The sequence below is a fragment of the Orbicella faveolata genome, unplaced genomic scaffold (assembly GCF_042242905.1).
Source record: "Orbicella faveolata isolate gen_17 unplaced genomic scaffold, um_ofav_v1 contig_13, whole genome shotgun sequence".
NCBI lineage: Eukaryota > Metazoa > Cnidaria > Anthozoa > Scleractinia > Merulinidae > Orbicella > Orbicella faveolata.
In genome coordinates this window covers 24,441,187-24,465,078 of record NW_028301540.1, presented here as the reverse complement: position 1 = coordinate 24,465,078, position 23,892 = coordinate 24,441,187, and the positions used below count along the sequence as shown (strand labels likewise).

The 23,892-nt window shown below is 39.9% G+C and overlaps 1 protein-coding gene and 1 pseudogene across 2 annotated transcripts; one reads left to right on the top strand and one right to left on the bottom strand.

Annotated features, from left to right (window-relative positions):
- The first annotated feature begins 333 nt into the window (after window positions 1-333).
- LOC110058607 (fibronectin type III domain-containing protein-like) lies at window positions 334-14,170 on the top strand (annotated as a pseudogene). The gene is made up of 12 exons (XR_016206257.1): window positions 334-655; window positions 2,126-2,431; window positions 3,681-3,790; window positions 4,419-4,627; window positions 5,297-5,444; window positions 6,768-6,898; window positions 8,226-8,495; window positions 9,004-9,312; window positions 10,033-10,103; window positions 11,290-11,637; window positions 11,978-12,194; window positions 12,771-14,170. The product of XR_016206257.1 is annotated as a fibronectin type III domain-containing protein-like (transcript).
- Window positions 14,171-15,104: 934 nt separating this feature from the next.
- LOC110058606 (uncharacterized) lies at window positions 15,105-22,913 on the bottom strand. The gene is made up of 6 exons (XM_089285945.1): window positions 22,748-22,913; window positions 20,413-20,464; window positions 19,816-19,905; window positions 19,141-19,194; window positions 18,043-18,354; window positions 15,105-17,494 (listed from the first exon to the last, which is right to left on the bottom strand). Exons 2-6 carry the CDS (start codon window positions 20,429-20,431, stop codon window positions 16,878-16,880), a joined length of 1,092 nt encoding a protein of 363 aa, XP_089142071.1. The 5' UTR covers window positions 20,432-20,464; window positions 22,748-22,913; the 3' UTR covers window positions 15,105-16,877.
- Between the last annotated feature and the right edge of the window lie 979 nt (window positions 22,914-23,892).

Sequence of the window (23,892 nt, the reverse complement as noted above, 5' to 3'; positions counted from 1 at the left end):
CCTCCTAAAAACACCTTTAATTACAGCTTTAGACGCTTATAATTCAAAAACGGCACGGTGAATTTTCTTTATATTATCAACTTTTGATAAAAATGATAATACTCAACGTTTGGCAAAGTTTTTAAAAAATTCTGTTGGTAGGGTTCAGAGCCACCTTAAATTTTCGAAAATTTAAGGGTTTCGTTCCCAGTTCTCCTCGCTTCGATTCAGGATAAATAGGTAAGCGTTGTTCGCCGCTCGCGCGTGCGACTCGAAGGTTAGCCTGCTCGTTTTGTCATGCATTGACGTTGATTCTATTACTTATCATGATACTATTTCCTGATATCTATATTTATGTCTTCAGGGCAAATAAGAGCTGCTCCTCCACAGATCACAGGATTTTTATCGTATGATTTGGTGAAACCAGATGAAGTTAAGTTTCGCAGAAAGTGGGGCTTCAGACTCCCTTGCAAGGCCTCGGGTTCAGATTTGCAGTGGAGATGGCAACATAATGGAACGAACATAGTTTTTGGTGCAAAGTACAAGCTGGGAGCTGATGGTTCTCTAATTGGGGAGTATCTCGAAGCCGAAAATAGTGGAAATTATCAGTGTTTTGTGAAAGATACCACCTCCGATAAAGAAGTATTCAGCAGGAAGCTTAAAGTTGCGGTAACATGTGAGAGTTAACATTTCAATATTCAGATTAATTCATGTTTTGAGATCATTATAAGATCACCGTCAGAATACAGTGACTTTAGAGCGGTCTTTACCTGGACGTATAAACAGTTATCAGATATCTCACCATTTATTTTAGGAGATTTTGGGGGAAAAAAAAAAACAGAAAAAAACAGTTCGCCATGACTCTCGTTTACGAGTCAAAGCAGGCCATTTAACTCTCTGAAGAGCTTGGAAGCAAAGAAAGAGCAGCCATTTTCTTAAGATTATTGAAAACAGTTTCCAGCACTTTGATTTTGATAGGTCGTTATAACCACTCTTTATCACTTGACGCTACAATCATGGCATCAAAAATCTGCCCAGTCATTGGTGAACACGCAGTTATCATTTTCCTGACACAATAGATTACCATAGCAACGGTATGACGTGCTAAAAACACCCTTAATCATAAGAATTACAATTTCCTCGATTGTGATCGTTTTAAAAAACTCTTATTTTCCATTAATTCACTTGTCAAGTTGTTATCGGACAGTTTGTTATCGGAGAGTTTGTTATTGGGCAGTTTGTTATTGGACAGTTTGTTATTGGACAGTTTGTTATCAGACAGTTCAATAAGCCAATGACATTCAAAGTTGTAGTTTAAATCAACCCATCACATTCAAAGTTGTAGTTACGTGCGTGCGCGCACGCGCTTGCTTTTGTGTTTTTGGCGCCCAATTGCCGGTAGGAGGCGCGGTGGCCTTAGAATGTTGACATCTCCTTTGTAGGTATTTAAATGCAAATTTTCCCTTTCTTTCATAATTTGGCTATTCTTCTTTTCTCGGAAATTGTAATTTTTATGATTAATTGAAAACAAGACTTAGTGTCATCTAATTCGGTCTGTAATCATACTCGTGATAAACAAATCGGACTCCCGCTGCGCGGTCGTCCGATTTTGTTATCACTCTTATGATAACCGACCGAATTGGACTCCACTCAGTCCTATTACCATTACTAATTACAGCTTTAGGGGGCTTACAATCCAAAAACGGCAAGGTGAGTTTTTTCATATATATTATCGAATTGCGATAAGCATTATAATACTAAACTTTTGACAAAGTTTAAAACATTCTGTACGTAGAGTTCAGAGCCACCTTAATTTTTCAAAACATTAAGGTGGCTCTGAACCCTGTGTACAATTAAAAAAAAAAAAAACGTTGCCGAAAGTTGCGTATTGGTATGGTTATTGAAATTTGACAATATCAAAAAATGCCACCGGTTTCAAGAGCGTTTTCGAAAAGCTCCGTTCCGTGACGGATTAGTGTGGACGGTAGGTCTAACCGTAGAAATTAAGCCGCGCTTTCAAACTTCTCCGGCGTGATGTGGACGGGGCCTTAGTCAAGAGTTGTGAATCTTTGACGACATCCCGATGCCATTTTTGGGCAATGGACATTTACATCCCGTTGACAAATTCCTCTTTTCTTCCTGTTAGATGTCGGAAATTTCACTAGTAGAGTAAACCGCACGGTGACTGTCGATCTTGGGCAGTCTTTGAGGCTTCCTTGCCCTCAACATGAGCCCAACTACGGCGCCAGCTACGGCTGGACAGGCAAAGATTTCATTCCATTCAAACGAGATCATCGCAGAAGTATTGCGCCAAACGGTGAACTTTTCATTATGTATGTTACTCAGAAGGATATCGACGACATTGCATCATTACGTGGTATCCAATGTACTATAACTGGAGCAGATACCATTTATCGTTCTGGGCCTTTGATGTTAAAGAAGCGCTTACCAGGTAAAAAACGTTCTCTATCTGATTGTTCTAAAAATGTCTTTACAATGAAATACCCCTAACTGAACATGCGGATACGCTCGGTTACGCAAACCTAAATTGAAAAAGAGGTCTTCAGGAAGCCTCTCTTTTTCTTTCAGGATCGAACTTCCCATTATATATATATTTCTGAATTTATGAAAACGGTGCTAATTTCAACACAACCACCCTGACACTTTTTCCAAGAAAATACACAGGCTTTTTCCCTCAATCAATCACAGGCAGTCTGTCACTACACAGCCAACGCCCCCACCTTGCTTGTGTCTGGCTGGCTGGCTGCCGGTCGCTATGGCTACAGGGCATGGCTGGCCAAGGCCGTCCTCAATAAGTATTGCAGTTGTTATAAAATTAGACTGCCCAGGAGAGTTTACTTGGGCTTCGTATCGCAATATCAAATCGTACTTTACAAGTATTGGTCACAATTAAAACAAAGAAAAAAAATCTTTATATTTAACGTAAGGGTTAAGCTTATATATTTACTATTCAAGTTGCGTTGTTGAGCATCTTTTTTGTCCAATTGCTTGTTGTTTTCTCCACCTTCAAAGTTCTGTTCACGAAGAATTTCGTTTTTCGCTAATTTGGCTAGCTTCTAAGTAATAGAATTCGTGGACAGACCCGTTCCGAAAACGCTCGACATATTTGTATGTGAGATGAGCGTATCAGGCATGATTCTTTTCAAACCATTCCTCATAAAACCCAGCCTTCTAAAAATTATGTTGCTCGCGAAGAGCACAAGCTATCGCAATTCTCATCCCCAGTTTCCACGCTCTCCCGGTAGGATCGCCCAGCACTTTAACCTGGTACTATGACCCCCTATTTGGGTAGCAAAAAAAGAAAAAATAGAATGGCCTTCATTTTCTGGCTCGGACTTCCCTACGGCTCGGCTTCGCCTCGGGGAACATTGAAGGTCTCGGGGAAACAAAACTCACTCTTTTCTCACTCTGGGGGCCAGTCATTAAGTGCTTAATGTCTTTGACATAAATTTTATCATCATCATCGTCATCATCATCATCATTTCTTTCCTACGTAAATGATAACAACTGGTATTAGCAATACTAAAAAAGCGGCAAGGAGACCTCCAAAAGAAACCACCAGGCTTATAACGGAGGCCACTTCAGAAGTTAATATATAGATAATTTTAAGTTCTGCGGGCGCCGCATAACCAATTCACTATTTTGTAATGAAAAAAATGTGATCAAATTTCTTTACATAGACGGGGTAGATCCTGGAACCTCACAGTCACCTGCCTGGAGAATAACGCCAACTAGTGAACCGGCTACCCAAGGAAAAAAACAAAACTTTATACTGCTTTGCTGTTGGAAGGTGAGCGTATTTATGTCTGTAGATAAATTACTCTCTTAGTTGACGGGAGCTCACGTTTTCCACTTGGCAAGAGATGTCTTAAGGTGATTCCTCAGAAATAAAAATGGTCGAAAGAGTTTTCTCAAACTTTCCCTGACTGTTCCCTGCCAAGCACTGTTTCGAAAAACAAAATGAAAGCTCGAAAAACAAAATGAAAGCTCGCAAAAGAGGCATGATAGGGCAGTCTTAACCTTTTATGCCTGTACTGGTGCAAACCACGCGCGTTATTTCATCGGTTCACGATCACATCACATCACACCACATCGCGTTACATTACGTCACACCACATCACGTCACATGACGTCACGTCACATGACGTCACATAACATGACGTCACACCACACATCACGTCACATCACATCATACATCGGATCACACCACATTAAATCACGTCACATCACACATCACGCGCCACGTTGCATCATACATCACATCACGCCACATCACATCACATCACATTACCTCACATCACGTCGAGCTACACAACACCACATCACAACACACCACATCCATATCACATCGCATCACGTTATGTCATGTCATGTCATGTCATGTCATGTCATATCATATTATATATCATAACTTGCAGGCCTCCACCAAAAATAACTTGGAAAAAAAATGGCCAAGAAATCATCAACGGATGGAATTCCTTTGAGATCCCTGACGCCTTCTATGGAAGACTTCTTAAGATTATCAATGTGAAGAGGGATCTTCATCAGGACGTATACACTTGTGAAGCTGAGAATTCTCAAAACAGTGGAAACCCTTTAGTTTACACAATAAACCTGAATGTAGAAGGTAAATTACGTTGCTATAGTGTTAGTCTATTTGGATGAAGCAACAAGTCTGGACAATGAATACATACGTACATACATTCATTCTTTATTTGATAAGTAGGTTTCACAGAATTACAGAAATGGCTGCTGAAAGCTGATGTGGACCCACTATCTACTACAGTATAATTACCTTATGCTACAATACAATTATCTTAAAAATTGAGAAACTTAGGGTGTATACATGTACATATAAATATTTTCAGTGGTGGATCTCAATCATTTCAGTCCACCTTTTATGTTAATCGCTCCTCTCGACTTCTCGAAATGTGAACATTTGTTTGGTTGCCTGAAAAAGTTTAAGCACAAAAGTATGTGAAAATTGAAGAACAATGCATGGAAAAAAAAAAAAAGTCAGACACCAACTGAAAACAGGTCTGTACCTTTAGCATGAAAGAAAAACAAAACACAAAAACAAACAAACAACAAAAACAAAAACAACGGGACGATAAGCAACTCTTCCCCGGAGCAAGATTTCGCTTGAAGAAGAATTCAGGCTTCCTTTTGATCACGCAAGTATTTTGTTTCTCCATTGGTGCAGTACAACGCATTCTTTAGAAACTATTTAGTTTGTCTGTAATAGAGAGAGTTGCCTAGCAGAATTTTTAACCAGTTTCAACATGTCTTTGTCTAGTTCCTCCACGGTGGAAAGCCGACATCCCTCCCCCGAAAAAGAAAAGCATTGACATACAAGGGAAAGGTACATTACTTTGCAACGCTGTTGCAGACCCTGTGCCGTCATATTCCTGGTACAAAGATGGCACAAGAATCGTTTCCTCGACGTAAGTAAACTATGTAGCATATATAGTGTCACAATCTTTGGGATAAAGAACTTATTTTTACAGAGACAGACATATCTTAGTGAATAAGTGTGGGCACTGGCCCTGTTCTTACCTAAAAGGCAGAACGCTTAATTAATCAAATGGATGCAATGAGCATAACCTTTGAGTCAGACTCGCAACATTTCCGCATGGCAAACGTTTTCAAGAAGCTGGTCTGGCTGAACTGGACCAACCTTGTACTGACTGACCAACATGGTACCCGTGGAAATATCTTAAAAGCAGGCAACGACGTCACTTATGAATATAAATATATTCCGGGTTATTGACCAAGCCTGATGCATGAGATCAAGATGGCTGAATAGAGGCCAACTTCTTTCCAGCCTGTTTATTGACCAACACGCATGCGAGGTCCATAAGACGGATGCCCAAACCAACGCGGTCAGTATCCAGCCATCTTGACAGAACAAGATTGGTCAATGAAGGATCGATGCTTGAGCGAAAACAGATATGTTATACGAGTTATCCATAATAAAGTGACAATACAATACAATACAATGCAATACAATGTAATGCAATACAATGCGATACGATGCGATGCAATACAATACAATAAACACAAAGCAATACAATACGATACGATACGATACGATGCGATGCGATGTACTGTGATACAATACAAATAAAAAATAGCCTCCATTTGGCGCGAAAATATGCTAGGATATTTGTCCGCGGACATTATCTGTTCCGAGAAGCAAAAAGTTTCCGAGAGCGTAGCTCGAGGAAAACTGTGAGCTTCGAGGAACAGATAATGTGCAAGGACAAATATCCGAGCATATTTTCACCCCAAATGGAGGCTATTGCGTTTATTCTTCTTCAAATCTTTTTCGCAACGGACGCAGTTTTGAAAATTGGGGAATATTTAACAATTATTCACCGAAGTGGAGGTAAATATCCATCACTTTCACCGACACTGAGGTGAATAATTGTTTTAGTATATGCCACACAAGCTGAGTAATTAGCGGACCAAAACGTTATTTTATGTGTGACAAGCGGTCGGAAATTTTAAAATCTCTCGCGCCGACTGCTCGGAGGTGAATAGTACTTGCTAATCACCTCCGAGTTAACCAGTCAGAGCGCGCGAAAAGCACTATTCACTTGTGTGGTATATACTAATCTCGGATATTTCCCAGTGTCAGCTGGGGAATATTCGGTCACGTGACGTGTTTAGACCAATCGCGCGCCAGCGAAAATATTTGATGGATTGTAATACAGAATATATTGAATTGTACACAAAGGTCTTAAGCCATCTTTTTTTTTCTACAGGTCTTACGTAAAAGTAGCTAACGATACGTTGAAGTTCGAAAACGTGACACTACAAGAAGATGGTGTTTACCAGTGTGTAGCAGAAAATAGACTGGGAATGATCGTGTCTTCCACTTGGGTGAATGTGCGCGGTAATTACTCGATTTGAATGTTTGCCCCTGTAATCCCCGGTGCCCCCAAGTTTTAACTTGAGCCACGTACCATATTTTAACCTTGCCACAATGTGGACTAAATTTATCAACCCTTCACCAGATTTCCGCGGGGGATGTGGTGGGTAGGAGGGGGGCTCTTGGTTAGTGCGCTCGTCTACAGATCAGGCGGTCCTAGATGGAGCCCTGAATCGAGCCCGCTGTGTACCGGCGACCTTAATGCTGGGGGAACCCTGGGATTGACTAGCATCCCATCTAGAGAGGAGTATAGATACTCGTAGTCGCTTCACGCTACAGAAACCGGGATAAACTTCGGCCTAATAGGCCAGTTGACTGGTATGCAGGCTTTGCTAAACAAGATTTCACGTTTATTCTGGGAGAAATACTCCCTTATGTAAGCTAACCAGGCAGGAACAGCGCCATTGGGTACTGATTTTTAGCACTTTTGGTATAATATAGGGCAGTAATAGATCTATTTCTTTGAAGGAACTTATTTATTATTCTTGTTACTCATCTCTTGAGAATTGCGGTTTAATTGACATTGTGAATTTGAAGCGCTTGTCAATTGTTTTTGCAAACCGAAGCAGTACTGGGCAGAGCCTGATCTGAAATGGGGTCTCGAATCCTGTATTAGATCATGGTTAGATCTACAATGGAGTCGGAAAATCGCATGTTTTGTTCTGAAATAAGATAGCGTTCTCAAAAAGCGCCTTGATGTGGACAGCCCCACCCAAATTCTCCGGTAATACCCCCTAAGGGCTTTACCTAGCTTTTTTATGTTTTTTTTTTCTTTTTTCTTTTTTTTTTCTTAATCCCCAAAAGCATTTTCGTTGTTTTATAATACACATTAGGGAGCTTAAGCACCGACAACGGCGACGCCGAGGACAATGCCTATTTTAAAATAAATTTATATTTTACCAATGAAATTCGCATTTGTCTAGATCTGTTCAGTATGCAAGTGGCACTAAAAACATGCTTAGGCTAAGTATGCAATGACAGCGTTTAATTCCAAATGCACGTGAATACGAAAAAATAGCCGTCGTCTTTCGCATTCCTCAGACTACGCAGAACTTGGTCATTTCACGTTCCTTGTTTGAAGAGGACGGCAAAGAAATGTTCAAAGATTTATAACGCACGTGCAGAGCTCTTGTTTTGCTCATTAAACCTTTTGTTTAGTGACGTTCTCGTTGCCGTTGTCGTCGTGCGTGGCTTGATTAAGTTCCCAATTTACTTGACAAACCCAAGCGCTATTATCTTTTTGTTTTTTAAATTAGCTAGGTGACTGCTTGTGACGTTTTTATTTCTGTAGCCATGCCACCGACCTTTGTAGAGTTTGGTCCATTTTACTTGTACAAAGATCGTGAAGCAAAGTTGAAATGCCAACCCGAGGCAGCACCTAAGCCGACAGTTCGGTGGTACAAGGGAGGCTCTGAAATAAAGACTGGTGCTCGTTATCTAGTGGAATCAGATGGAACCTTGGTAATATTCAAGGTTAATAAACAAGATGCTGGTCAATATCGATGTTGTGTGAGGAACTTCTTGGGTGATGCCAGCGCAAACGCGTCAGCCTACGTTCTTGGTAAGCAAACGGGATTTCCGCCGTGTCAACCTTATCAGGATCTCATTCCTAGATGTATAAGTTTCCTAGATGAAATATTTATCCTAATTAGAAGATAAAAGAACGTTCACGTGATCAAAAATCTAAATTAGACTTGGAGAATTTCGGTTTTCAAATTTTGGGCATATGCCTGAAAGCTGAAAATGAAACAGACTAAAATTCTTTTGAAATTGACGAGGAATTTCGCCAGGGTTAAGGTCAAAATGTTGAATATCGTCAACCTTTTCTTCCATGTTTTTGGACCGAGGCTATATAGGCTCACGAACGAAAAACAAAGTTTCACCACCATAGCTTATAACGTTGTTTAAGTCACAAACGTATGAAATTGGCCGATATTTGTTCATGTAAATGTATCATTAATGTATAAATATTAAAATATAAATTAATATATAATTTTAAAAAATATCAATGCGTAAACATTGTATTTTGGTCTTGTTAAGAAATTGTTGCTTTTTATGATTCTCCACAGAGGTTCCATATCCTCCGACAAATCTGAAAATAACTGACACATGCGACAATCGAACTACAACGCTGTCTTGGATTACCAGGGCTTCAAATGATGCACCCATCACGCATTTCCTGGTAGAACAAGAATCAAACTACGAGCCTAATGTCTTCAGATTAATCTTCAATGTCACAAACCCCAATGCCACATCTATTAGATTAAATCTTACTGGTTGGGCTACTCTTCGCTTCCGAATGTTAGCCGTAACCAGCCTTGGCTCAAGTCGTCCGAGCTTACCCACAGAAGAAGGGGTCTGCAGCACTTCTGTTGGTGGTATGTTTGAAATAGATGATAATTATATATAAGATTCCTCTTGCGAAAAAGAGACAAGTAGCCAACCTCGTTCCGAGGGTCTCCCCCCCCACCCCCACCTCCCCACCCCCACCTCCCCCCCCCCCCTCCCTTAAAAAAAGCGATGGCACAGGCTCGTCACGCGTCACCCAGAATTTTGGAGATGACAAACAAATAGTTTTCTCTTCTCTCGCTGTTGGGTGTGGAGAGAGAAAGACACCTTAGGTTAACGAGGTTGACAAGTCGAGAGATTGACCTTGAATAACAGTTACACAGAAACTCGTGTAGTTTCCTAGACGTGTTGTTAATTGAACACGGCAGGGGTGGTACATTGGTTAATGCGCTTACCCCCCACCAATGTAGCCCGGGTTCGATTCCGGCCCGGTGTCATATGTGGGTTGAGTTTGTTGTCGATTCTTGCCTTGCTCCGAGGGTTTTTCTTCGGGTTCTCCGGTTTTCCTCCCTCCGCAAAAAAGACAATCTCCAAATTCAAATTCGACCAGGATACATGACCCACATAAAAATTAGATGTGGTTTCCTCTCTAAATACTGTAATTTATTTACTTACCGGTTAAGTTGTCTGCTCAGGGATGGACATGAAATGAACATAGCCTTGTTAAATGGTAAATTTAGCTGGCCTGAAAAAGTATGAGCACTGCAAGGAGATGCTGAATGTCGATTTATCTCTGCTTTCACTACCAGCTCCAGAAAAATTTCCGGACAACCTCAGGGGAAAATCAAACAAATCTGAAGAACTGAACATAACTTGGACTGTAAGTGTTTTGCAATCTATAACGTCTACACGGGTAACAAATGTAATGGTGAACACTAACTGGCCGAACTGACTTCTCCTTATGCTGTCTGGTATATATTACAATCACAATCACAATCACTATCACTGTTTTATCCTAGAATTCCTATTCTAATTGAAATGTTAACAATTTTATAATACTGTTCTTGTCAACTGTTAGATGCGTCTAATTAACAATTAGATTATGAGCTTGAGATTTCTATTTAAACAATAGAGTGTTTCTGTGGAGTAACTTTCGGCTGATAGTTGCCCCGCGGAAATTTGATGTTCTTAAAACAAATATTTGCCCGAGAAGCGAAGCTTCGAGGGCAAATATGCTAGATTTAAGAACATCAAATTTCCAAGGGGTAACTATCAGACCGATAGTTCCGAGACATAAACACTCTATTGTCTTTATTGTTCACCGTTAAATTTTCTTCCGCGCTCCAGTTCAAAAATCATACTGAATTATTTTCAACTTTTTTAGATGAAAGCCGTGAAAACCAAATGTAAAATTTAAAAACGAAAATAAACAAAACCCACTTAATACAATTTCAATTGTTTATTTTTTTAAAAGCTCGCTTGTTTACAGAAACTTTTTCACGGACGAGTACTATGGGCTGATAGTGTCTCTCCGCGGATGATAACTATCGCGTCACGTGATCAGTTTAAACCAATAAGAATCGGGGAAAATTCAGTGGTGAACTATAATGGCTGATAGTACACGAGTAGCTCAGCCAATCAGATTGTAGCATTTACATTAGTATACTAATAGAATTCTACTAACAAGTGAAAGCGCAGCCCAAGTTAACTATCACGCATGGAAATCGCGAGCGAATAATCTAATTGTGTCAGTGTAAATTGACTAGTCGTTCAAAACTTTACCTTAATTCTCTTCACAGACACTTTAAATTCAACGTAAAGAAACAGCTGTCATTTTGGTTAAAAACCGCACACTGCTAGGTTACTCACTATTTACAACAGAATAGATGACGAGTAGCGTAGCTAATAAAAGAACGACATTCGTGACTGAACGCTAGTAGATTTATACTAATATAGAATATTCTTGATCCTCTTCTTTCAAACTTCTGCAGTGTTCAATGGAAACAAACCGAAGCAAACGTTCTTGAAAAATACCAAATTGTCTTTTCGTTGTTTTGTTTTGCTAGCCATTGCCTAAGATTGATTGGAATGCACCGGGCCTTCACTACAGGCTGCAATACAGAAGAGTCGCAGACAAGCCGCTTGCTTGGGAAGAACAAAATATCACTGATCCCACTGTTGGTATGTTTATTGTACAAGAACCCAGTCGATGTGAGCTTTGGGAATTTCGCATTTGTGCGGCCAACGACGAAGGAGTAGGTCCATTTAGTGCCATTGAACAATCATTTTTTGCTCCGCATATTCCCAAGGGAAAGCCAGAGAACGTGACCGTGGGTAAAATTACAGCCCAGAGTGTTAATGTCTCGTGGGCACGTGTCGCTGATTTAAAAGAAGGAGGTTCTGATGGCTACAGGGTGAGTGACTGGAAGTTGCTGAAGTTTTGTGTCCATGTCAGTTTTATTAAAGCCAGTTATTCACATTTAACTCTAAAAGAGGAGCGAGAGCTGGCACTGGTTCTTCTGACATGCGCTATGCCTTTTCTCTCGCCATGTGCTCGGCTGCACACAAACCAGCCTTGTTGCCGTCCGTCCCCTGCCCCTACTGTTTATTTACATTATCTCTCGAAGGTAACTGCCTCAGCTAAAATAAAGCCCCGCTTGTAAGAACCTAATGGAAGACCTGCTAACAGAAATTTGCCCTTAATAATTACCCTTAATACGAAAATCCTTTATACCTTGTGTTTACAATTTGCAGATTTATTACTGGAGTGAAAGCAGACTGAATGGAAAGAGGCACAGACGTGATGTTCCCAACTACGCTTCTTTTACTAATGTAACAGAAAGCACAAGTCACCAGATAACAGTTTATGGACTAAACCCTGACACAAACTATAACCTGGCAATCAAGGCTTTCAGCTGTGGCGGAGAAGGACCAGCCAGTGTTGAGGTGTCCTTTTCAACAATGAGGGCTGGTATGTCAGTTTCACAAGTGTTGTGCGTTTATTCTTCGTTTAACCCTTAACCTGATGGCGGCAGTTGAACAGTAGTTTAAAATTCGTTCTCGAAAGCGAGAGTTCTCTTCTCAATAAGTCAGTGGGAGGGTTATACACGTCTACAATTATCATTTTATTGGTAAACGATTACACAAATAAGCTATAAAGTCTCTTGAGCATTGATTTTAGAAGACTATATCATAGTTAATAGGGGGAAATGGTTAGGAAGGTCGGTAAACATCAAATAAGCAGACAAACAGGCTGAGATTTATGTTGGAACGTTCTTGATCACACACATCTTTTTTTTTAATGCTCATAGACTATGCATGAATCACGTAATAGTAATGCTTCTATTGGGTAGTTGTTTGAGCACACATAAGCACCTTTTGTATTTTGACAGGTCTTGTGCAGGGTCAACCCCCAAAGTAGCCAACAAAATCATACAAATATACATGTGATTTTTTTCCTTTTAAACCCAAAATAAGGGAGGCGGGGGGGGGGGGGGGGGGGCTCCTCTAGATCCGCCACTGGTAACATTTTTTTCACTTTCTTCAGTTTCCACAGATCGCCCGTCCAAAACAGTAACAGATTCAGCTACACCGGCAGGCTCAGCCACACCAACAGGTTCAGCTACTCGGCAGTACCAGGCCTTTTTCAGTATAGTTATAGCCTTTGGACTGTCCTTTGGCAACATCTTGCACCACTTCTAGCAGGAGAAGGAACTCAAGAAAACCAACGATAATTAAGGCTTTCTTGATAAGATGTTGACACTTTGTTGTAGAAATGCTTTCCAAAAACTCTTTGAAAGGAGGGTGAATACTTTGAGAGAATAATGGAATGAAGCAACAAAAAAATAACATGAAAACAGTAAATCTTCCCTTCCTGGAGTTCGTAAACTGAGACCAAGTGCTAAGCATAGTTTGTATGTAGAGGGGGGTGAATAGGTTTTCGGATCGACCGATTTGGCCTTAAAAGGCGCACGGATTGTGGATTTTTGCGGTAAATCGAGCGGATTCGCGGATTTTGAAATCACAGTGGATCGTGCACCAGCTGTGAATTTTGGCGCGGATTCCGGATTGTGCCTGTCTTGATGTTCCAATCTTCCCATCCTAAGCGAAATTTGGATCAAAGATCTTTCTTCGGCCTTGGTTGGTATGTTAATGAGTTCATCCAAATTATTTCCTTTCTCGAACAACTCAGGTGTGATACTGCTATTGGAATTATCCTGTGTAACAGTCGTCTAGCATCAGGTTGCCCTATTTTCTATTTGTGCGAAAGTAACAATGGCATTCACATTTACCAGTTTACCTTTGAACTTTTACACTTCTTTTTCCGGATGTGGTTGTGGTTTCGGATTTGAACGAAAATATTGGCGGATCGACCGATTTGGTGAAAAAAGGCACGGATCGGTGGATTTGCATACCCCTATTCAACCCCCCCCCCCCCCCCGCCTCTATGTATTTAAAGGTTAAGGCTTTTGTTACTGCACATTATTAAAGGCAGATAAGAGTTCAATAGACTCAAGAGTTAAAGAAACTGTCTCCAGCGGTTCACGCAAGGTTAGAAATTCGAGTCTTGGCGCTTTGTGTTAATCATTCATTCAGAGGAATGACACGACTTCTGTTTTAACATCGATCGGAGAAGCACGTATAATTTTTATGCCTGGCGCTTTGAAAATGATTTCCAATGCTAACAGTGCGGTGGTTCAAAACAAACTTATTTTTTCTTTTAACCCGCTAGATTTCCAATTTCGTATTTAGATGGACGCGACCCGATGACCGTTGGCCATCGTCTGCGCGATCATGGGACTGAGACTAAAAATAACTTTGACAGCGTGACGCAAAGCTTAAAAGGGATTGAAAAAGATTATCATAGGGCACGAGGATGTGTTCTCTCCCCTCATTTTCTCTTGTATAAGCTGTATACTTTTGAATAAAATATTAAGAGAAAGCCTAGTCAATCTTACTGGTTAGTTTAAGTTTGTTCTTTATTTTCAAAGAAGTGATTACAACCTACAGGCCAAAAACTCTCAGGCACACTGTTAGATTTTAGGCAAAACAAGCCTGTCAAGTTCCTTTGCATGCAATCCTTTAGTGGATTTTCATATCCTATCTCTGTTTGTATTAAATTCCAAAAGAATCCTCACCTTTTCTTTGACAAGACAACATCAAGTCAGTCCTTCGATTGAGATCCATGATAACCACTTTTTAGAAGAGCCAGCAGTCAGTCTTTTTGCTTCTCAATTGGAAATGAAATTCTCCCTTTATATAGTAAAGCGTAGAACCCACGGGAGGATAGCGTGCATTCTCCATAGAGTATGCACCAAAGACAAAGTTCAGCGCGTGCCAAAGGCGCTAGTTGGACTAGTAGGGACCAGGGGCTTGCCCAGCAAGAAATTTTTAGGAGCTCGGAAATGCCATTTCCCATGGCGAGTCCAGGCAAAGGTTTTATAAATCAAAACATGGAGCAACGTTGAGCATTTGATAACTTAACATGTTGTTTATGTGTCAACCTTTGGGATAATTGTGGTGGTTTTTACAGCAGAGACTAGAAGTTTTCAAACTAGCCGATTTCATTATTAAAGATGCTTGCGTCAATAGATAGATAGATAGATAGATAGATAGATAGATAGATAGATGATAGATAGATAGATAGATAGATAGATAGATAGATAGATAGATAGATAGATAGATAGATAGATAGATAGATAGATAGATAGATAGATAGATAGATTGGAATTCCCCTGGATCGAAGTGCCTTTCTCATTAGTGCCTTTCGAATTCCAGTAATTGACTGGCAGCTTCAGAATTAATAAAGCCAAATTGTTAGACTCTCAAATAGTCTTTTTACCTTAAAAACGGCCCACAGAAAGTCCAACGGCTCAGAATATAACCCCAAAAAATTCTTTAACCTTAATTTTCGCTTGTATTTGCACAGAGGCTTCCCCCAACATTTTCGATATCAGGTCTTACGATACAACTTTTTTAAATTTAGATATATGTATTTGTTCTACATTTTAAAGCAATCTCTTTGATTCAAATTTATGTTTATATCATTTTCCGCTGTATTATGTTCAATACAGTGATGATTAAAGATGATAAAAATTGTAAATATTAAGAACAGTAAAGTTTCGACTTCAATACAAGTAGTGTACGTTCAATCGGACGCATCCTACAATGTCAGATGAGGAAATTTCCACCTTTATGCAACCTACGTTATTTGCTGCAATAGTATTTGTAGTTTCCCGATACATATAACTGACTGACCTTTTTAACATTCTCAAAAGTGACCAACTGAGCTAGCTTAATACTGACTGACCCGTTCCATTTTATACCTAATAATGTAATGGTGAACAGGGCCAAGAGGCTAGAGGAACCTTTTTGAACCAGCGAGAAGAGCATGATTACTAAATTTTTTTCAGCTGTTCAGTACCAACGTTAAAAGATTGACTGAACTCTTGGAAATGAAGACAAATAACTAATTTTCTCTGAATCTAAGCCTGCCACATGACCCTGAGTAGCCATTAACTATGAAGGCAGCTATTCTATCAACGATAGAACTTCCACCACTGTCATTCATGCTTACTACAGCTTCATTGCTTTCTTTAAAACTAACTTTCTAACCTATTACGGTTTATGCCAAGCAATTCCATCTAACTGGATTAAAACTTTGAAAGGCAAATTACAGCCGCATTCGAAGGAACCTACAAACATGGATAGAATTCCCCTTGAGAAGCTCTCTTGCAAACTTGCTACTAACTACCTTGTTGAAAAGAAGTTCGTTTCTGCCACCGCCGAAAAAAGACTGAAAAGAGCTAATTTGAACGACCAGCAAATTTACCAAACGTACATGATGCCTTTCAAGGCCACTAAAGATATTCAACTCTCGATGTTTCAGTTCAAGATTGTACACCATATTTTACCCACCAATGCTGCATTACATAAATTCGGTATTAAAGAGCACGACCGCTGTCATTTATGTGCTGAAAAGCAAACAATTACACATCTCTTCGTAACTTGCCCCAACGTCCAGCTGTTTTGGACAGAGTTTACTGATTGGTGGTACAGAAAAAACAATACTGTAATCACGCTCTCTGAAGCACAAATACTTTACGGCATCACAGACACCGTGCCTCTGTGTCTCGGTTTAAACCTCTGTACAATAATTGCAAAATATTATATTTACACCGCTTCAAAAAATGAGGAAGATTATTTCTTAGACGCTTTCTTGGCTATCCTTAAAAACAAAATAGAAATAGAAACTAGCAGAGCAAAGGTGCAAGTTAAACTGTAAATATAGCTAAATATACTGTAAATTGTCGCTTTTTTGTCTTTTTTTTTTTTTTTTTTTTTTGCAGTTTTCACTAGTTCAAGTAACCGTAGTAAAAGTTTGTAGTAATTGTCCGCGATTAAAAAGTAGTGTAACGTAAGCGGTTTAAATAATACTGTTGTTTCGTCAAGCATCGTAATTAGAGCAAGTTGTAATTAGCGTAAGTAGCTGTATTGTTGTAGTTTTATACGTAGTTTTTTGTAATTAATAATGTAAGTATGCGTGCTGTAAAAAATAGATAATTAATAATAAAAAATAAAAATAAAAAAATTTTCAGCTGTTCAGTACCAACGTTAAAAGATTGACTGAACTCTTGGAAATGAAGACAAATAACTAATTTTCTCTGAATCTAAGCCTGCCACATGACCCTGAGTAGGCATTAACTATGAAGGCAGCTATTCTATCAACGATAGAACTTCCACCACTGTCATTCATGCCTACTACAGCTTCATTGCTTTCTTCAACAGACCTCTCTATCGGAATACCGTAGTTCAATGATCCATGTTGCGACCTGCCCACAAATTCCTCGAAGATAATGCCGTTGCTAGTTTGTCCTTGAAAATCTGTAGATTTGTCGGCACAAGGGTCACCACACTCACCAGCGTTTGTGATCTTTCTAGCTTCAGCACCACTCTCAGTGTCTAAAGAATCCCTTGCTGGTTGCTTGTTCTCCTTGGCTTCTTGTTCCCTTCTAGTATGCTTGTTCTCCTTGGCTTCTTGCTCCCTTGTTGTCTGCATGTTCTGCTTGGCTTCTTGTTCCCTTGTTGTCTGCTTGTTCTGCTCGGCTTCTTGTTCCCTTCTTGTCTGCATGTTCTGGTTGTGATTGTACGTTTGCTTGCAGCCATTCACAATGTGTGTGATGCTTGTTGTATGGCTGGTACCATCTTGTGATAATTTGCTTCCATCTTGCACATTGTTGCTGCTGCAGGGTCTATTCAAATTCCCATCGCCTGCGACAAACGATAATAAAAATAGTTCAATCTCTGACTCTGGCTTTTAAAGTTACTAAAGATAAGTATCCGAAAATTTGCAATAAGAAAGTATTTGAAAAGCAAACTGAGCTGCAAGAAACGTATTTGATTCACAAGGTTGTCAAAACATTACTTTCCTATGCTACAACTAATGAAATATTCATGGTCTCAGCTACCTTTGCTCTGTAATAAATTTTTGTTCTGATTCTTGGAAAACAATGTGTATCGGAATATGCTGTCATTTTGCTCTATAATGATAACAAAAAGACCACACGCCCAAGAACTCACCCTGTGGCGTACCAGTTTGACCGGTTTAGCACTGAGCGAGGTGGGTCTCGTGCCACAACGAACGAAAAAGAAAGAACGAATAAATTGTGGAAGTTTTAATACGCCCTGTGAAAGAAATAATCCAACAACGAAAAGAAAATGAGATTCCTTTGATGGAAAGTGAGACTTGCAAAATATCCCTGCTTTTGTATATCACATCACTGAACTAGATGCATCTATTCAATAAGATTTTAACATACCGTTCGTTTTCTCTTGCCGGATGTTGTTCTCTGGTAAGCCAGCTTTGACCAAGATCTCAACTATGTCAGGTCTTTGAATTTCCTCCAGCATATTAGCCAAATCCCGGACCGTCATTTTTCTCTGGAACATCATTTGAAGCACCCCTTCCATCATTCCACCCGGAGCATGGTGATCTAAGCTCTGTACAGTTTGGAAACTTAGCGAGAGTTCAGCTGCTACTGCCTTCCAGTTATTTCTGAGTGGGCTGGGGTTATTGAGGTGCATAACAACTTCACTGAGAACAGAAGCTGGAATATCTTTTAATAACTGCCCTGAAAGTAAGACAAGCGGAAACGTTAGGATACTTAATAAGTACGCGCAGGAGGCTCCTGGTACGCGCCTATACATGTAGCTTAGGCGAGCATGCTCTGGAGCAGGGGCGGTCCGCGGCGTTTATTCGGGATGGGGCGCTACCCTTATTTTTATTGGTTACCTCGACATCTCCGACATGATTAAAAAACCAACTGTGGAGTTGGTTACATTTGCTCATTTAAATCACGATATAATTATCATCTCTCAAAATAAGGAGAAAGTGTTGTGAAATGAAAAGTACCACAAAATCGAAATGAGGCGCGATAATATCGGGACACATATTGTAAAGTGTATTTATCGCAATAGGCTCCGTTTTCTTAAACAGGAGTGATCAGCAAAGATCTTCAATGGGTTGGAGCCGGGCAATTTGTTATTAAAGGGCTTTTTTTTGCGTGGCGGGCACTTGTTCCAAACAGTTGTCATGCATAAGCCTTTTGTTATTGAAAACATTTTCTTGGCGAGCGAAATGGTTCCGTTCGGGTGACTCGTTTAGAGCAATCGCGTAGAACGACAAAGTAGACTCGATCCTCTTCTATGTCATAAGCACTCTTATTCCGAGGACAGCGAAGAGAAAGGGTCCAGAAAAGGAGGTTGACATGCGACGTATGAGAGCAAGCAAGCAAGCAAACGCCGTCATCGCACATCAACATACTTCGCCATCGATTCCGCTGCAGGCCTAATCATAGGTAGCAACGGTTGAAGGATTTTGAAGTTGTTGCGCAGATGTGTAGTCGAGACTGCTTTACCTGGGTCGGTGATCCTCGTTGTTGTCGTTCGTGTTGATAAACCTGTAGAATAACCTGTAGAATAACAAGAAGATTATTGTCAGTTAGCAATAATTATTTTTGAGACGATGATTTTAAAAAAGTTGGCATGTACTGCAAATCAACGCAGTGCACTCCTCTGCACAAAGACTGATGCATAATGAACTGCAATGCGCTGCACTAGACAGGACGCTGCTGGCACTGAACAATTTGCGTTGCACTGCATGACACTTTCCCGTAACCTACTGTACTGCAATGCACCAGCACTGCACATAGCAGTAGGCACTGGACTGAACTGGACATAATGCACTGCACTGGATAAAGAAGCTTGCACTGCATTGCACTGCAATACAGCACGATGCACTGATAGTCTGCACCAGACTGCACTGAGCCCAACAACATGATAGTGTAGTGGATCACACTGCGATGCATGCTCTACACTGACTGCAATACACTATACCCCGCACCAGCGCCAAAACATTGAACTACATTACACCCCCAGTATACAGCACGCAGTACCCTATGCTGCACTTCTATCCGTGTCATCCGCTACATGCACTGCGCATGCATTGTATTATCTCACTTAAAAGCTCACCAAAGGTGCTAACACCTTTCATTTTCATTCAAAAGTCGTAAGTTTAAAATCTTCACGCATACCTCTTCGCTGTCCACGGTAAAAGTTCATTTTCGCTTTGTACCCAACATTAGCATTTCCTCCAGTTACGACAACCGAGTACTTCCCAGATGCTGAAAACAAGGAAAAAACCATGAGATCACTAGACTTTATTTCGTTTGATCTACATTTATTGGAATTCTGAGAACATAAAGAGTCAGTAACCGGTTGAGCAGGTAGTCTTTGCAAACTATCAGTCAAATTTAGTACTGTCGCTCCTTTAGGCTACAATGAAACAATTCTCAGGCATGCATTTTCAGAATTGTTCAACTGAAATTTGTTTGAGGTAATTTCAAGAGCCTGTGTCCAAATGTTCGGATAGATTTTTCAAGTCACGGAATTTTATTGCTAATTTTTTTGAATGGGTCGGTAAGGTCGCTACTACGTTTTGCGCCGAGATTTATTGCTTTGGGACAATAATATAGCCTGTATGGAAATTAAGGGGATTTTATGTCTAAACATGCGTCAAATATAAATTCGATGCATGAAGTCCTTCCTGAAATAGATGCAGAGGTATCTAAAGCAAGATATATCTAAGTTGATCTGATTAAGGTAGTAATAACAAAGAGACAGTCCCTTACTTTGTGCAAATCCAGCCATCTGTCTCAGTTGACAATGTTTGACGAGAGAAATCTGATGAAAACACATGGAGACACAAATTAGGGATTATATAAATAAAATAAGCACGTTGGGAATAAACATTTTAGATACGCCTACTAACTATCTTGTTTTTGTGAAACTCCCTGTTGGCAGACAACTCAAGAACCAGCATTTGCCTTTCATGGTTGGGGAAAGAGAAAGGGGAAAGGGGGTGGGGGTGGGGGTTGGGGATCTTGAAAAGACTACCATTATGATAAGGAGTTTTAAAGTAACGGTATTTTTCTTAGAAAAAAATGTGAATTATAATCACAACATGAAAAAGATTTGAGCGGCTTAAGCTTAATTTGGCCCCTAAAGATACCATTCTAAAACTAGTTATGAGAAATTTAACGCTGGGTGCTAAATGTATGGGTTACAGGTGTAAGATTGAGAAATATAATCGATCAAATATTTTCGCTCGCACGCGATTGGCCTAAACGCGTCACGTGGCTGAATATGCCTCTTCTAAAACTGGGGAATACCCGAGTGATATTCCTCAATTTTCAAATCACTCCTGTCGCAAAAAAATATTTGAAAGATAATACACATAATACGGCCCCATTTGGCACGAAAACATGCTGGGATATTTGTCTTTGGACACCTGGCTCACAGTTTTCCTCGAGCTTCGCTCTCGGAAAACTGTTCGTTTCTCGGAACATATAGAGTCCGCGGACAAACATTCCAGCATATTTTCGCTCCAAATAGAGGTCATTGTTTATGTAACCGGGGCCCAGTCTGTGCATGTGCTGTTAGACATTAATTGGCTATTATTCACTGCTCGTTATTCATCACTATTTCGTTTTAGACAGAGAGGTTAGGTGTCTGTAAATGAAATGGAAATTTGATATAATATTGCAGATTTAAAGCTTTCTTGCGGTCGTTGCGGGTTCAGGTAGTGACTGCATGTAACAGATTTAATATATTTTAGCGTTGCATGTTATATATTTAATATATTTATGCTAATTCACGAGAAGCGTCACTGAAATGAAGAACCCTTGCTTAGCTATTACGACATGACTCGAAAGCGAAAATGAAAATCGAAAGCTGATAGTTTTAGATTTGCATACTTTTGGAATAAATATAATATCCGTCAGAGTTAAATGTCACTGCTTCAATAGTTCTGTCAAGGATGAATACACCCAAACATTGCTAACTTTGGGGGTTTAACTGATGAACTTCACATTTTGATTTGTCCGGGCTCTGAATAGTCTCGACCTGGCCTTGGAATAATACGGAAGTAGAAGAGAACCGATAGAGTGTAAACCTTGGAAGAGCACTTTAGATCACTTTAGGTTACGAATATGAGAGAGTTTTGAGATTAAAATTTTCTACACAATATGCAAATCACCGACCACAAAATTGGACGAAAGTTGATCTGATGTCTTCATAAATCTTTCTGTCGAGGTAAAAATTCAGCCCGATGTATTTAATACCTGTTGTGCGGTGCGGGTTTAAAAACTCGCAATTCTACAAAGAGTAATGTATGAGCTCATTAGCGCTTAAATTGCCACCATGAAATTTTGCAGTTTTTGAAAGCTTGTTTCTCCTTCTGACTCTTACACAGTTACATGAGCTCTTTAAATGATTGAAGTCATTTCGTATCTAGCCTGATGACTTCTCTGCGCAAAGTCGTATGTTCACGATGAAAAATGTAAACAATGACGTCAGCAACGACCGCTCATTGCATGTGGTTCAATCTTGCGCCTACCGGATCTTATGAATCGAGCATTACATAAAATGTTTCTGTCTCCAGCTCCAAACACTAAGAACTGATACCACAGCAACTTTAAAATTAAAGGACATTTTTCTTTACAGAATCAAAATGTGTCCAAGGAGCCGTGATAGGAATTGTGCCATCAACAATATTGCGTTACCTACATATCATGATAAGCGTTAATCTGACGCAAGGGAAGTCACTGTTCTTTCTCTCAAGACAACCATGGGTTTATCATTCATATTCCTTGCAAAGGTCGGAGCGGAATCAATTGGACTTTGAAATTTCGTTCACCGGTACAGTTGTTTTGTTTTTTTGCCGAATTATTCAAAACATGGCCAAAGGAGAGCAAAGCGAAGAAACAAAATCGCTTAATTTTGAACTAAAAGATGGCTTATTTTAAGGCTAGCGGCAGTCTCGTAAACCTATTTCCAATAATATTCGGTGAAGTAACAAACAGCATGGTCCGATTTAAAAAGAGCTCACGTCGGTTCTCGTACATCTTTAGCGTACAAATCTATCTGTAACATTATTCTTGCATATTTTTCAGCGTATATTCTTACCTTAATGGGGCTTTCTTTCCCTCAACAAACTGGCTTCGCGAAGAAATGTCGGTCAACGCTATCTCCTTCAGTAGAATATCTTCTTTCTCACAATCGAATACGTCTTGAAACCCTTTCACGTATTAAACAACTGCCTATAGGACTCCTTCGCATTTTATATTTGATACACAGAAATTCCGGGGAAACCCCCTTTAGGTCAATCGGTGTCATTTTCGATATTTGACTGTGCTGCCGCCCATTCTTTACCAGATAAAACCAGCTGAATTCTTGAGGGGTGAACACGCTTCTTTTAATAACATCTTATAGTTTTAACCGGTTTCGCAGGCCTATTTAAACGTTTTACAGACTTAATGTTCCTTCGAACGTCCTGTTGCCACAAATCCTTTACAAAAGTGCTATTTTTTTAGTTATGATTTTGCATGCACGGTACTTACAGTTTAAGGTTACTTCAAACCTTCGCGGGTGTCCTCCGGAAAAAAACAAAAAAAATCGTACGCGCTGTTTTTAAGGAAACCCCCACAAACTATATATCAACAGAAAGGTTATAAAACGTAGAATTCGATAAAATTATGCCTTGTTTTGGATTTTGCTTTCCAAAGGCGGCAGAGGCCGTCAACTCCAAAATGATCGACTGACGTTCCAGCGAATTAATCGGGTATCAAATGCGATCGTTCATAACTGTGCAGTGTTTATCACAAAGCCTCAATGTCCAAAAACGTGTCAGCATTTTCTTTTATTTCTATTGGTTATCTTTTTGTAGATCTGTCAAGTGCGACTATCGAATGAATTCGCGTAACCTGTTGCGTTAAAGGCCGCCACGAGGAAAGTATTTAAAATAAAGGAATTCGCCGACACGCGTTAGTTCCATATCTATTAGTGAATGTTCTGTCCAAATTTCATGGAAAACCGTCAAATCTGCATACCCTATTAATCCACTTAAAGAGAAGGGATTCTCTCGAAAAACGAGTGCGAGTTTTCGCCTTCTAAAGATTTATAAACAAATCACGCCTTCACAGAGGAATGTGTCAACTTGAAAAGCATCGAGCCAATGAAATAACAGAACCCCTAGCGTTCACAGTATGCAAACTTGAGCTTCGCGGACTTTAATTTTCTTGACCAAGAGAAAATCGACCAGTGTAGTACCG